The sequence below is a fragment of the Equus przewalskii genome, chromosome 17 (assembly GCF_037783145.1).
Source record: "Equus przewalskii isolate Varuska chromosome 17, EquPr2, whole genome shotgun sequence".
In the NCBI taxonomy this organism is placed as follows: Eukaryota; Metazoa; Chordata; class Mammalia; order Perissodactyla; family Equidae; genus Equus; species Equus przewalskii.
This window is the reverse complement of record NC_091847.1, coordinates 17,122,229-17,135,975: the sequence shown is the minus strand read 5'-3', so window position 1 is coordinate 17,135,975 and position 13,747 is coordinate 17,122,229. Positions and strand designations below refer to the sequence as shown.

At 38.7% G+C, this 13,747-nt stretch overlaps 1 protein-coding gene across 14 annotated transcripts in view; it reads left to right on the top strand.

Moving 5' to 3' along the window:
* The window catches only part of NCKAP5 (NCK associated protein 5), a 917,518-nt gene that overhangs the window by 211,271 nt on the left and 692,500 nt on the right, over positions 1-13,747 (top strand). For 3 of the 14 annotated variants that reach the window (XM_070581225.1, XM_070581216.1, XM_070581222.1), the window contains exon 1: positions 7,397-7,583. The exons of the other annotated variants lie outside the window; for them this stretch is intronic. In XM_070581225.1, coding sequence (XP_070437326.1) covers positions 7,533-7,583 — 51 coding nt within the window. In that variant the 5' untranslated portion in view covers positions 7,397-7,532. Of the gene's footprint in view, positions 1-7,396; positions 7,584-13,747 lie in introns of those variants that run through there. 14 annotated transcript variants of the gene reach the window in all.

Genomic DNA, 13,747 nt, shown 5'->3' with positions numbered 1-13,747 from the left:
TTATTTATGAGTATCACCTCCACCCCCCTCCTCCCATTTGATATCACTATCATGAAGAAACACTTGCTTCTGAGGTGTAGGTATGATTGCTAAAAAATAAAATAGTCTTCTCATTTATACACAGATGCTAGCCTTGGTCTGCTATCAGAAAGACCACTCACTAACCAGGTTGGCCTGGTTCTCAGTGTCTCTCTGCTTCTGCCAGCTTTGTAAAGCAACATGTTATCGCTTACCACTGTGGAGATCTCAGCTGATCTTTTCAACAACTTCAGAATGTTTTCTCTAAGAAAGAGTCAGTGAAACAAAAAAGCCACATCAAAGAAGCAGCCTTTGGGCTTCCAAACTGTGTACCCTGGAAGTGGATCTCTCCTTTTCCACCTGGAAAGGGCCAGGGGTGGGAGTGGGAGGTGATTAAAATGTCACAGCAACATACAGTAATCAATCCTATGCTGGAAGTAGATTATAGATCTGAAGACAACTTGAAACATCCAGTTTAAACATAGGAAATATGGAGAGTGGGTCTAACCAACTTGCCAGAAAAGCCGGGTTCTGTGAAAATTTGCCTTCTGGGAACTGTTATTTCAATATTCTGAAGTTCTGTCAAATGCAGTACTCGTTTCTCCTGTCTCTCATTGACACTTGGGCATCCTAGCAGAACCAGATACCGGAATTCAAGGAACTCTAAAAAATAAAACTATTTCCAAGATGAATCAAAACATTATGTAGCCAGATTTTCTTTTTCTCTCTCAAAGAAAAGAGTTTTGAGATTTTAATTTTTTTCCTGTTACTGTATAGTATAAATAAGCACTGTTTTAAAAATATTTATCTTATTTTCAGTTGCCTTAATATAGTTTCTAATTTTCTAAAAGATTTTCTTATTTCTTGAATGTTCCAGATATACACAATTCCGTGAGTAATTATTGTTTTTATGTATTATTTTCCAACATTTGTATCATGTATTTCATTTTCACATCTTGTTACATCTGCTGGTTGCTCTAAAACAATGTTGAAAAGTGTAGCAGTGATAGAGGACATCTTTACTTACAACTCGAATGTGACTATGATTTGTATTGGTTTCTGGTAAAGACTTTGTCATGCTTAGGGAGCTTCCTTTGATGTTTATTTTACTTAAAGTCAAGAGTTCTCACAAAATCATAGTAAATGATTTTCAGCACCTAAGGATATAATCACATATTTTCATTTTAATTTGTTAATATAAATTCAGTTGATAGATTTTTTAAATGTTGATTCATCCTCACATAACTAAAATAAACTATGCCTGGTCATAGTTTATTTTATTACAAAGCTGAATACAGTTTGCTAGCACCCTATTTAAAATACATTTAATTTTATAAATGAAGTTAAAGTTTCTTTTTCTATGTTAGTTTTATCAGACTTTAGTGTTAGGATATGCTGGTTTAATGAAGTTAACTGTAAAACTTTTCATTTCTTTCTTTTCTCTGGGACAGTTTAAATTATATAAGAATTTTCTATTAAAATTTGATAAAATTAGGGGCTGGCCCCATGGCTGAGTGATTAAGTTTGCACGCTCCACTTTGGTGGCCCAGGGTTTTGCGGGTTCAGATCCTGGGCACGGACGTGGCATCGCTCATCAGACCATGCTGAGGCAGCGTCCCACATAGCAGAACTGGAGGCACTCACAACTGGAGTATACAACTGTGTGCTGGGGGGCTTTGGGGAGAAGAAGGAGAAGAAGAAAAGAAGAATGGCAACAGATGTCAGCTCAGGTGCCAATCAAAAAAAATTTGATAAAATTACCATATTTGTTTATTTTAAAACAATAGATCTGTAGCAACATTTTTATTTGCTTTTGTTTTCTTCAGCCTTATACTTCTTATATTACTTTTAGTCATTTACATTTTGCTTGAAAAGTTTTCAGTTCTTATTGCAATGTCAGTGAATTGCATATAATCTCATTTTTTCAAGTTACTTTCTTGCTCATCAACGTCTTATTTCTTAGTCTTTGTGTTGCGGGGCTTTTATCTTTTTGCCTTGATCCGGATGCCAGAGAGTTGCTTATTTTATTTGTCTTTTCAAATAACCAGTTTTCAGTTTAATTCATCCCTTGTTTGCTTCTTGCTTTTTAGTTTTGATGTTTCCCCTCTCTCTGGAACATCATCCTGAGGTTTTCGCATGGTTCTCCGTCCCTCCTTATGAAAGCCTCAGCTCCAATGCCCCAAAGAAATCTTTACTGCTCACCTTTCCTGATCACCATACCATCCCAGGACATCCTTTGCCTTACCCCATATTATGTTCTTTATAACTTGCATCACTATCTGAAATCATCTGTTTATTTTTAAAATTCCAAATAGAGTTTATTAGAACAGTTTTAGATTTCCAAAAAAAATTGAGAAAGTAGTATAGAGAGTTCCCATATACTCCACATCCATTTTCTTCTATTATTAGCATCTTACATTAGTATGTACATTGTTCATAATTGATGATACGTTATTATTAACTAAAGATCATACTATATTCAAATTTCCTTAGTTTTACCTAATGTTCTTTTTCTGTTCCAAGAGCTTATCAGAATACCATCTTTATATTTAGTTATCCTGTCTACTTAGGCTCCTCTTGGTGACCAGTTTCTCAGTCTTTTCTTGGAATACTGGTCAGGCAATTTGTAGGCTGCTACTCTGTTGAACCTTGTCTTTTCATGATTACACTGGGGTTATGGGTTTAGGGGAGGAAGACCACAGAGGTAACATGCCATTTTCATCACGTCAACTCAAGGGTGCATGCTATCAACCTGATGTATCACTGTTGATGTCGACCTTGATCACCTGGCTGAGGGAGTGTGTGTCAGGTTTCTCCACAGTGAAGTTACTATTTTCCACCCTGTTTCCATATTGACCTTAGAGAGTAGGGAGTTATACTCCTCGTCATTGAGGGTGGATACCTACATCAATTATTTATCCATTAAGTTTTTATCCATCTATTTATTATGTATTATTCACTGCCACATTCACTGAATCTAGAAGAGTAGCAAAAACCAAGGAAACAACAACAAAAAACAACTCCTAGTCACTGTTCAATAAATATTTGTTGAATCAATTAATATATAAATTGATTACTGGCCAATGTATTTTAGGGTTTTTCCTATCCTCTTTGCTTCAAGTTTGTTTTCTTGGGTCCTTTAATGCCTTAGGAGGAATATTTAATTCATTTATTTCACTCTTTCTTTTTGAAATAAAAACGTTTAAGGCTATATATTTTCTTCTGAGCTTAGCTGCATCCCAGTTTTGGTATGAAGTATTCTTGACTGCTGTGCTTATGTCTGAATAACCTGCACTTCGTACTTTTATTGCATTTTTGATCCTTGGTTTAGTGAGAAGACTGTTTTTTAATTTAAAAACTCTTAGATTTTTGTGTGTTTTTGTCCTTTCCTCATTCACTTTAAGGATTTATTTTTTTTGTGGCCACATACTACATAATTTTCTGTAAATTTACATCCCATGGGCATAAAAGAAGACTATGCATCTTCTGCTCATAGCATACAAATTATCTACTTATATACACACAAGTAAAAACTTTGTTCTCAATCTCCTTCTGGCTCCCCATTTGATATACTTAGAATGTTGGTTTTAGACTCTTAGTGTATTTGCCATTACAATATTCATCTTCTGTTTCAGGAAAGAAAGTTTTTTAGCTTTTATATTGTTGCAATTCACTATATGTTGTTGGCATCCATTTAGATTTCACTTTAGCTTTTAGTTATTCTTTGCTTATTACTTTTTATTTCCCCCTTTCTCCCTTTTGCCGCAGAGCATTAGTTTCCACTGCCCTCTAGGCCTGAAATACTCTCTTCCATTAAATCCTTTATCCCCTTATTATCTGATACATTCCCTATGCTGACAGCTTCCCAAATTATTTTATAAAGAGGAACCATATACATACTGTTTTATAACTTGCTTAGCCCAGACTAGTATGTACAAACACCAACTTCATCTCCACGTAGGTGTTTCTTATTCCAAAATAGACCTCTTGATCTGTAGGTCAGAAACTTGCTCTTTCTCCACTCTTCCCCTGCCCACTGATGTTTCAGTTGTAAACCTAAAACCTAGGAGTTACCCCAGGTTCGATCCCCTACTCAGGGAGATGCTAGGAACAGAGGATGGTGACCCCCGCCAACTGTGCGCCCAGAGGGGATCCCCATACACTCTGACTCTCCCCTTTGATGTGGATCTCGGCATCCTAAAGGCTTCCTTGTAGGAAAACCATCAAATCATTGGCCTCGTTTAGAATTTAACTACATTTTATGGCCTCCTCGACTATGAAGTTAAAAGTCACAAGACACAGAAAACATAAATTACAATAATGCCTTTCATTTTCTTGGTCAAGATGCTTTGAATTGCAGAAATGTTTTTATTTTTATAACTCTATCAAACGTTTTTGTGAAGGTTTGTTCCCTCTTACCTGAGGCTTAAACAAATTCTAAAACAGGGCTTCTCAGACTGTCACGTCCGTGCCTCCGAGCCGCCCAGGGAGTATGTAGAAATACAGATTCTGATTCAGGAGGCCTGGGGAGGGCCAGGTTTGTACATTTCTCAGGTGATGCTAATATTGCTCATCCTGTGGACTACACTTTGCGTAGCAAGGTTATAAGGTCCTTTGGGATTTTTTTTAATTTTGTTTTTGGATTTAGTTTCTGAGACCATCAAAAAAGGAAATCTCTATAATTGGTGTACACATTTCATTTTTTACGTCAAACTTTTCATTCAACTTGAAAATCCATATTATTTCTTAGACTTGGCTGTAAATATTTGTTTCAAAAAGTCAACTGAATTCTAAAGAATCAGAATTTGTTGGCTCAGACAAGATGCAAAATAATTCATCATATAATATGACGTCAGTTCCCAAGATGGAGTTCTAACATGATCCGAGTAATAGCAGGTTGAGTGGCTGATCTGTGGACTGCCCAGGACTTTCCTGATTTTAGCACTCCATGTCATACTTGGAAAACCTCCCAGTCCTGGGCAAATTGGGATAGTTAATAACAGCATTAGAAAGACTCTTCTGTGACCTTGAATATGTTCTATACTCCCCAAGTGACTGTTTTAAAGGCACAGTACTCTCTGACACACATGAGTATTGATGTGTATCTTAAACAACCAATCGTTTTTCCTTAATTATTCCTCATAACAGGTAGGCAGGCTTAGATCCTCATCACAGGGATGAAGTGCCTGGCCCAGGGTCACATAATATTGACTGAGCCTTCAAGTTCTTTATCTATACTCATTATGAGTACACAATGCCATTTGCCTTCTAAAATAGAGGAATATTTATTAAATTGGCTTTGGGGCAATTAGTTTTATTTTGGATCTTCTGTTTAAGATGACTTATTAAAAACAAAACAAAAATTCTCTCTTCTATTTTGTAAAGCTGGATACACGAGAGATAAACAGGATACATTTTAAATTTTCTGTCTTTTGAAAACTGAATTTCTTCATGATTTACATCTGAAATGTATTTATTTCAGGTGTTATTTTCCATGAGATGTTAGTTAGTTATCTTACCATGCATGATATTATTTAAAAAACTTACCTCGCTTTTGCTAAAATTTACTACAATTGCTTTTAAAAACACATGAAGGTCATATAGCACCTCATCCTTCCGGCAAGACTGCGAGATAAATGACACAAATCCATTCTAATTGGATCCAGAAATCCCTGGGCATTTGGCAATTAGTAGTAACAATTGTTCCATTAATAATGTATAATATCCTTAATGCCAAGTGTGTTATGTGTTATTAAGCAAAAAAGGTTCTGAAGAAGTCTTGGTTTAAAAAAAGAACAAGCTTGAGTGTGATGATTCAACATGCGAAGTGGATTTATTAAGGCTGAGATTAAGCTGTGCTTAGAGGACAAGGGGTCTGGAGCAGTGTTCTGCTTATAATCACTGACTGACTAAAAAATGTCTTCAGCCACAACAAAGTAGTAGGCATTAGATGTGGGTCATCAGCTTTCACTGGAATGGTGGCGATGTCAGTTAGTATTTGTCAAAATCCTAAATACCTTGTAGTAAAATATGGCAACAGACTGTAAACATTCTTCTTAGAAACACTTGGGGAAGTGAACATGTGGAACTGGAAAATTGCCTGGGATACTTACTAATAGAGCTGCTTCCACGCAGAGATGCTCTTGAGCTTGGAACATATTCCAAATGAGATATATTGAGATCCCCGGGTTGTGATTTGCAATTCAAATAATCCAGCACTTTCCATGGCAGCCTCTTACTTTCCCCAATGGTGGGGTCCTTTGAACGTTCACACATAAATGGGCGTCTTTGTTCTCTGGAACAGGAAGCTGAAGTAAGTTTTGGTAGAAAAGGGATTGTGTGGGCATGTTTGAGAGCCGTGTTTTGGTAGTAAACTCAAACTTTGAAAAATCCTGAAATGGGTAGATTTTGAAGTTTCTGATCATAGCTAGAGTTAAAGACCCCAGCTTAGTATTGCCCAGGGGCTCTGAAAGTCTATACTTACTATTTAAAAGAGCCATCAACCATTCATTAAGTGTCAGGAAATTTTGCGTTAAAAAATCAAGGAGAGATTAGAAGGGTATGTCTCAGGTCCCTATTTATCTCTGGCCAAGCCATTTTGTCCCAGATTAATTCCTTTGACCAGAGAAGAATGTTACTCTGTTACCTGAATTCTTCTTTCCCTGGTGTTGAAAATGGGCCTCAGGCAATCTTCTTTACTCACTAGGTTTATCTGCTATTTCAAAGATCTGAGTAATCACCCATATTTGAAATACCAAGAGACCAGTAGGCTGCAGTCAGCTTTTGCTGTTGAGATATCTTTGTTCAAATGTTCCTTCTTAGAAATAGCAGATGATCCAACTCATCAAGAAAAAATGAGAAATAGCTGTTCTCTTTGGTCTAATATTTTAAATGCACCTTGCCTGTGGCACTTATATAGGCAATCCTGCTAGTTTGGGGAATGATAGAGCTCTCTGGGTTGAGTTTACGCTCCTTGAGGACACAGGCCATATATTTGTCATCCTTGTGTCTTCCCAGATCTAGGTTGGCCCATTAGAGATGTCACTTTGTGTGTCACCATCTTTGGAAATTCTCTGTTCTCCTTCACTTCATCTCTCAGCAGCCAGCCTGGAGTGGGAGACTCCCCAGTACTCTGTGCTCCAGCATCATAGCACATACCACATTGCCTTATCTGTTTCCCCAACTAGACTCCGGCGATCAGATCTTTCATTTCTGTGTCTCTAGTGCCAGATGCAGTAGACACTTAATACATGTTGAAAGAAATGAATGAACGGAAGGATCTTGATAAAGGTTAGTTGAGGTGAATTGAATAGAGCAGGCACACCCTTCAGCTATTGCCAGGGTGGGATTTAGTGCAGGTGATGTAATGTAACTTGACAGGGTAGTTAAATATTGACAGGCGGGAGGAAGCACACTGGCACTGCTCAGAAAAAGGAAAGGAAAGTCTGACTGTGGCTGTCAGATCAGAGAGCTGAGCCTGTAAGGGGCCAAAGTGAGTGGCTGCAGTGGTCCTGATGACCCAGCGAGGTCACTCGCTGATGCACTTGGCTTCTGCTTCAGTAGAGGTAAGGATTGGAGCCTGGCTGGGAAGATAATGGATTGTGATGTGAGTAAATGCAGACTCTAAGCCTGTGGCTCGGAGATGGCTGGCATCCCAGACGTTCTCTGCTGGCTGCCCATTCATATACAGCTCGAGCTGATCCTCATTTAAGGCAAGGAGCAAGAGTTCTATTTGAATCTGTCTCCCCTCACCCCAGCTTACCATACTCCAAACAACTTGTGCTTTACTGTAACTTCTTAAAGTGGTTGAAGTTGGATGCTGGTGCGTGTGTTTTGAATGCTTGGTTGAGGAATTTGTCCCTGTGAATTCATTTGTGTATTCTTTGATGCTAACGATTAGAGACAGGCACAGCAATAGAATTAGGAGGTCATAAACATGTTTGGTGCTACCTGGATCATCTGATGCTTTATATATGCAGGGGTGAGTGGGAGAGGGAGAGGTACATTAGGCATGTTTTAAGCTCTAATATGGAATGAAGGAGCAAGCTGAGGTGAGTTCAAGGAGAATACTGAGTAAGTGAGAAAATGCCAACAGACAGCAGACAGAGAAATGGTTTAAGCAGGTCTAGCTCTGCATTTAGAAAAGGGGACGTGTCACCTTGAAAAAAAGGGCCCCAGTTGACTTTAGAGAGACTGATTAATCAGCTGGCATGTCTCAGGTTAGCTTTTAAGAAAAGCTAGTGTCCTGCTCATAATTAAATAGTCACATGCAGCAATAAGAAACAGCCAAGGCAAGAAGTCTCTATTTAGCTCCTTGTCATTTAGAGAGGGAGAAAATGTTGGGTGACTGACATGGGTTCAGATCTCAGCTTAGTAAGTGACTGGTTAAGGCAGATTAATCTCTGTGAGCCTCTATTTCTTCATCTGTGAAATGGGCAAAATGAAACCTACTGGCAGGTTGCTGTGAGACTTGAGTAAAATGATATATATATATAGCACACTGGAGTCTGCTTGGCCTTTAGCAGTTCCCTCTAAAATATTAGTTTCCCTTTCCCAGTTTCTGATGGCTTATTCTGTTTTAACTTTCTTTAAACAACAGCTTGATTGAGCTATAATTCACATACTATAATACCTACCCATTTAAAGTGTACCGTTCAATAGTTTTTAGGAAAATCACAGTGTTGTACAATCATCACCATAATCAATTTTAGAACATTTTCATCATTGAAAAAAGGAAACTTCATGTCAACTAGCGGTCATTCCTCATTTCCTCCCAATGTCCCCAGTCCTAGGCAACACTAATCTATTTTCTGCCTCTATAGATTTTGCCTATTCTGGACATTTTCTATAAGTAGAATTATATAGTGTGTTATCTTCTGTGACTGGCTTCATTCACTCATCATAATATTTTCAAAGTTCATCCATGCTATAGTATGTGTCAGTACTTCATTTTTTAAATTGCCGAGTAATATTCATTGTATGGATATAAAACATTTTATTTATCCATTCATCAGTTGATGTAAATTTAGGTTGTTTCTACTTTTGGGCTATTATGAATAATAAATACTAATATGAAATTCATGTACAAGCTTTTTTAGACATGTGTGTCTATCTAATCTTTTTGATATAGTTATAAAACTAGATACTCCCACCCCATCTTCCTGAGAAGTTACGAGACGGCACAGTAGAAAATACTAGAAAAATACAGTAGAAAATACTGAGGGAGCCCACCTTAGCTAGCAGAACTTGAGGGAAATGGCAAAGTGGTCATTACTCTCCTTTGAAATAGTGCAATCAAGGGGATCTTTGATAATACTTAAAGTCTTATGCAAAAGTGGGTAAAATAAACTGGCTTCCTATACTGGCTTCTGTGAATTTATATATCTTGAGTTCTATACACATAATCACTGTGGGATCACGTGTGTGTCATGCATGCATATAGACATTTTATTTTTTGTTTGCTCTTTGAAGAAATAATCATGAGTGTCTTACGAATTAGGAAAATAGAAGCAGCATATGGAAGGGAAGGGATTGCAAAATCAAATGTTCAAATGGCCCAGGAAAATGAGAAAAATGAATGAAATAAATGGTTCCATTTCCACAGCAACTGTGTGGCATGATGATTCACTTCAAATCACCTATGGCCTCGTTGTCATGGAGACATTAGGGCGTGGTGATGACTATGGCAATCTACAGAGTACATGTAGAGAGCACATGTCCTGTCTAAAAGAGGCAGAACACATTGGAACTCCAGCTGATTGTGGTCATGTAAGGGACATGAGCTCACTTAATAATGTCTTCTAATTTTTCAAGGCAATTAATTTTGAAATTTTTCTAATCTACTTTGTGGGCCAAATGAACTATGCCTATGAACCATATCTCCACCCCACTGGAGATCAGTCTGTGGTTTTTAAGTGGAGTAAATCATGTCACTTGGTGACCATAACGTTTTGTGGTTAATGCCAGTGTTGTTCCCTTATTAATTGTATTATTCTTAGTTTGGCCCCATTTCTTGAACCCTCTGTTTCCTATTTGGAAAGTAAAGGGGCTGGATGAAATGTGCTCAGTGGGTCTTCTTTCTTCTAACACTCTAGCACTGCACAGGGACAGCCCTAGTTTCGGGCTCTGTCTCTGATAGCAGCGTGGAATGCATAATGGACAACAGCACAGCTTCCAACTGATGACAACTTTACCAGGCAGGGGGTCCCCTCAACACTGCCGGCCGGCACATGTCTTATAATGCTAATCTGCTTGTGACAAAATCTCCGCTTTTGGCTGAAAGGGTCCTTTCTTTTACCTTCATTTTTGAAGGCTATTTCCCAGGTAGATAGAATTCTAGGTGTAGAAGGTTTCTTTTCCTTTCACTGTGACCAAATATCTTCTCAGCCTGAACTCACTCTAGGCGTAAAAAATTCCATCACTTTATTACTGTACTAAAACACTTGCATTTATTGATTTGCCTGTTTTTTATTTATTTACAACTTATCTATTATAAGTACCAAGGGCAAAGGAGTTTTCTAGTTCTGATATTTGAGGATTTCATGGCAAAATATTTCTAGTTGAAATGTCCAAACACTGCAGAGACCACAGCCCAGCCATGAGAGCTCTCTGTGTGTTAGCCACCACATCGGGTACGTGCCACCCAGTTGTACCTGGTGTTGGGCCACAGGCCTGGGAAGCAGAGGAATGAAACAGCAGCACTGATGCCAGCTTGAACTCTTGGGTTCTCTGTTTTTCCCTCTGATCCTTCTTTTTTCTCACACGGGGACTGGTGTGGGAGTAACTCATCAAAACAATACTAAGGGAACCACATATTTTCGTATTTGGGAGTAGCCCAGAGGTCTGAACAGTCTAATTACTACATACTTAGGTTCAGTGTGCTTTCCATTCCTTTCTATAATTTATTCCTCCAGTCGTACAAGGTAGAACAGAGCTACTGTCCTGTTTTGAGAGTTAAGGAAATTGAGATTCAGAGCTTGTTCAAAGTCTCAGAGTCAATTAGCAGCAGAACTAAAATCAGGATGCCCATCACCCAAGATACTTGTCAGTCACTTTGCCACAAAGACAATTCCCATCTCAGCTAAATAAAGCATTAAAGCAAGGTCTAAGAAGTCCTGAGAAGCAGGTTCTACTGTTATCCTCTGAGAAAATGTCAGTTGTAAGGAGCAGTTGGTGAAGGTCAAAATCCTGTGTTGCATATATTTAAGTGAAGTAGGCCTCCAAATTTTTTCCCATCTACTCCTTGCATTCATGCAAGTTTGCATTTAAAACTCTTGACTAAAAAAATTTTAGTTTTGGTTAAAGCAGCACAAGTGTGTGGTGACATTTGGAAACCAGACTTTTGGTGGTGAACACGATGCAGTCTACACAGAAGCTGAAATATAACGATGTACACCTGAAATTTACATAATGTCGTAAACCAAGATGACCTCAATAAAAGAATTTTGAAAAGATCTTAGTTTTAAAATAAGAAATATATTCCCGTGCCACCAATTTTAGTGTTTAACAGCCCTCACTGTTTGCAATTCTTTTACAAATTTCAAAGAAATGTCTCACTTTGCAGTTTACATTCATTTTTCCCTACTCTTTTTCTTCTCATTCAAAATGTTGAACAGCTGGCCACAGTGACGACATAATAGCTCTTCTACCATTATGGCCTCCTCGACCCACTCCACCTCCAGCCTTCTCTTCTCCAGGCGAAATAATACCAGGGCCATTTACCCTTTGCTCCTAGGTCCTATTTCGCCATCCTTTGATCTACATTGTGGTTCTCCTCTGAATCCTCCAGTTGCAGGCCCAGGAGGACAATAGCTCCATCTTGTAAAAAGTGCACTGAGGCCTCTCGAATGAGAGGTCACAAAGCCTGGGGCTCCCATCCCAGCCCCTCGGATTAGCATATTTCCCACATTGTGCACTGCAGAATTCGCTCTCTGCTGGGAAGGACACCTGCCACCATTCAGGCAGTTTGCCGGCTGGTTGGCAGACTGACCTACTGAGCTCACAAAATCAACCTGGGAAAGAGAGTCGGAGGTTGATTGCATGCTGTGACATCTTTAGGAGTGCCGCTGGCTCACCTTGTGGGAGAGAAGTGCATGCCTTCTGGGGGAATGGCAATCGGGGTTAATGGGAAATTGCCATTTGGAGTTGTCACAAATCATGAGATGCTGGGAGAGCCGACCCTTCTGGATCCTCTGGGGCTGCTCCGAGCAAAGTGCCTACTGTCCGGGGCCAATAATTAGAAAAACGAAATGAGTCAAACGGAAGAGCATGTGGTCCTTAAAAGAAACAAAAACCAAACAGTACATTCTTCTTATTTTAAAATATACTCTATGGAGCAAAAAGAAAGATATTTTTATGATTCACATAAAAGATTAAGAAGAAAAGTGTTTTTCATTTTAGGCAACATTCTAAAAGCAGGGTATCTAGCGCCCTTTTGTTGGAACTTATATTTCTCACTCTAATTCTGAGCATTGCCCCACCCTTCGATGCATGCAAAACCAAATGTTTGGCAGTGAAAGGAGTTTTGTAAAATAAAAAGATGCTGCCCTTGAAGGCTCCTTTTTCTCAAACTTGAGAATTTACATGTTGCTTTGAAACTAGAGTTTTCTCCAGGATAAACTCATTTGATCCAGGGGCATGGGATGTTTCTCCCCCAAAGCATAGTAAGAATGGTGAGTCTTGGCTGAGCTGAAATCCTACTGAGAGATAAAAACAGAAAAACAGCCTGTAAAAATCCTGTAGGATGTGTTTATTTCCATATGACACCAAACTAACTTTTTTGGATAATGCCAAAGCAGGTTACTTTCAATGCCAAATTGGACATCTTCTCTGTTCCCTACAACTCTAGTGTAACAGCAGAGGGGGACCCGGGTCTTTCAGACATAGTCAGGGCCTTTTCAAGAAGCCCCTGGTTTCCATTTGCTAGCATCCTTCTCACCAAGACAACCCAGACGACAGCTTCTTTTCTCTTGACAGGTGCCAGATTCTCAGAAATCCTGAGGCTTTTTCAGAATGTGAAGACGTTGTTCCAGAAAATATATTTTTCCTCTTGATTCTGATAGGTAATTTCTGAAAAACAAATCTAAAGGGCTGCTCGATTAAGCCCATGTGGGATCACCCATATCTTGGAATTAGGAAAGCAGAACACATGTGTTTGCTAGGAAAGGTTGACTAGAACGAAATGTCCACTAGTTTCATTCAGTGAAAGAAAGGACCTCATCTGCCTTGTTCCCTGCTGGACCCAGGGTCCCCCATGACTCCTGGCTCAGAGGAAGGTGTCCTCTAGATATCTATTTAAGGTACAATAGCCTGCCATTTTCTGAAGAGGTGGCAGACACCTAAGGTTTATCAGCGCCAAACAGAAACCCGAGATCTCTTCGTTCCGGAGAGAAATGGCTCTAAATGAAAAATAGAATTATTTCACTCCATGCGCCTGTTGGTTTGACTTACTTATCTCATTTCTCACAATCAAACCAAGGTGCTTGCAATCTATCAGTCACAATAGTATTTTACTTCTGATCAGATAAATTCATCTCTGGGAATCACAATCATAGTAGATCTATTATCTGTATATAGCCATTCAGAATAAATGTATTATAATTTCAAAAACGGAAAGAAAAACTAGTTTTTTCAAAAGTCTAGAAAAGAGAGCTTTTGTATATAGGCGGGGATGTGTGGTTGCAACAAAATATTTGAATAAGAAATAAAAATACCACTTTGAGGTGGAGCT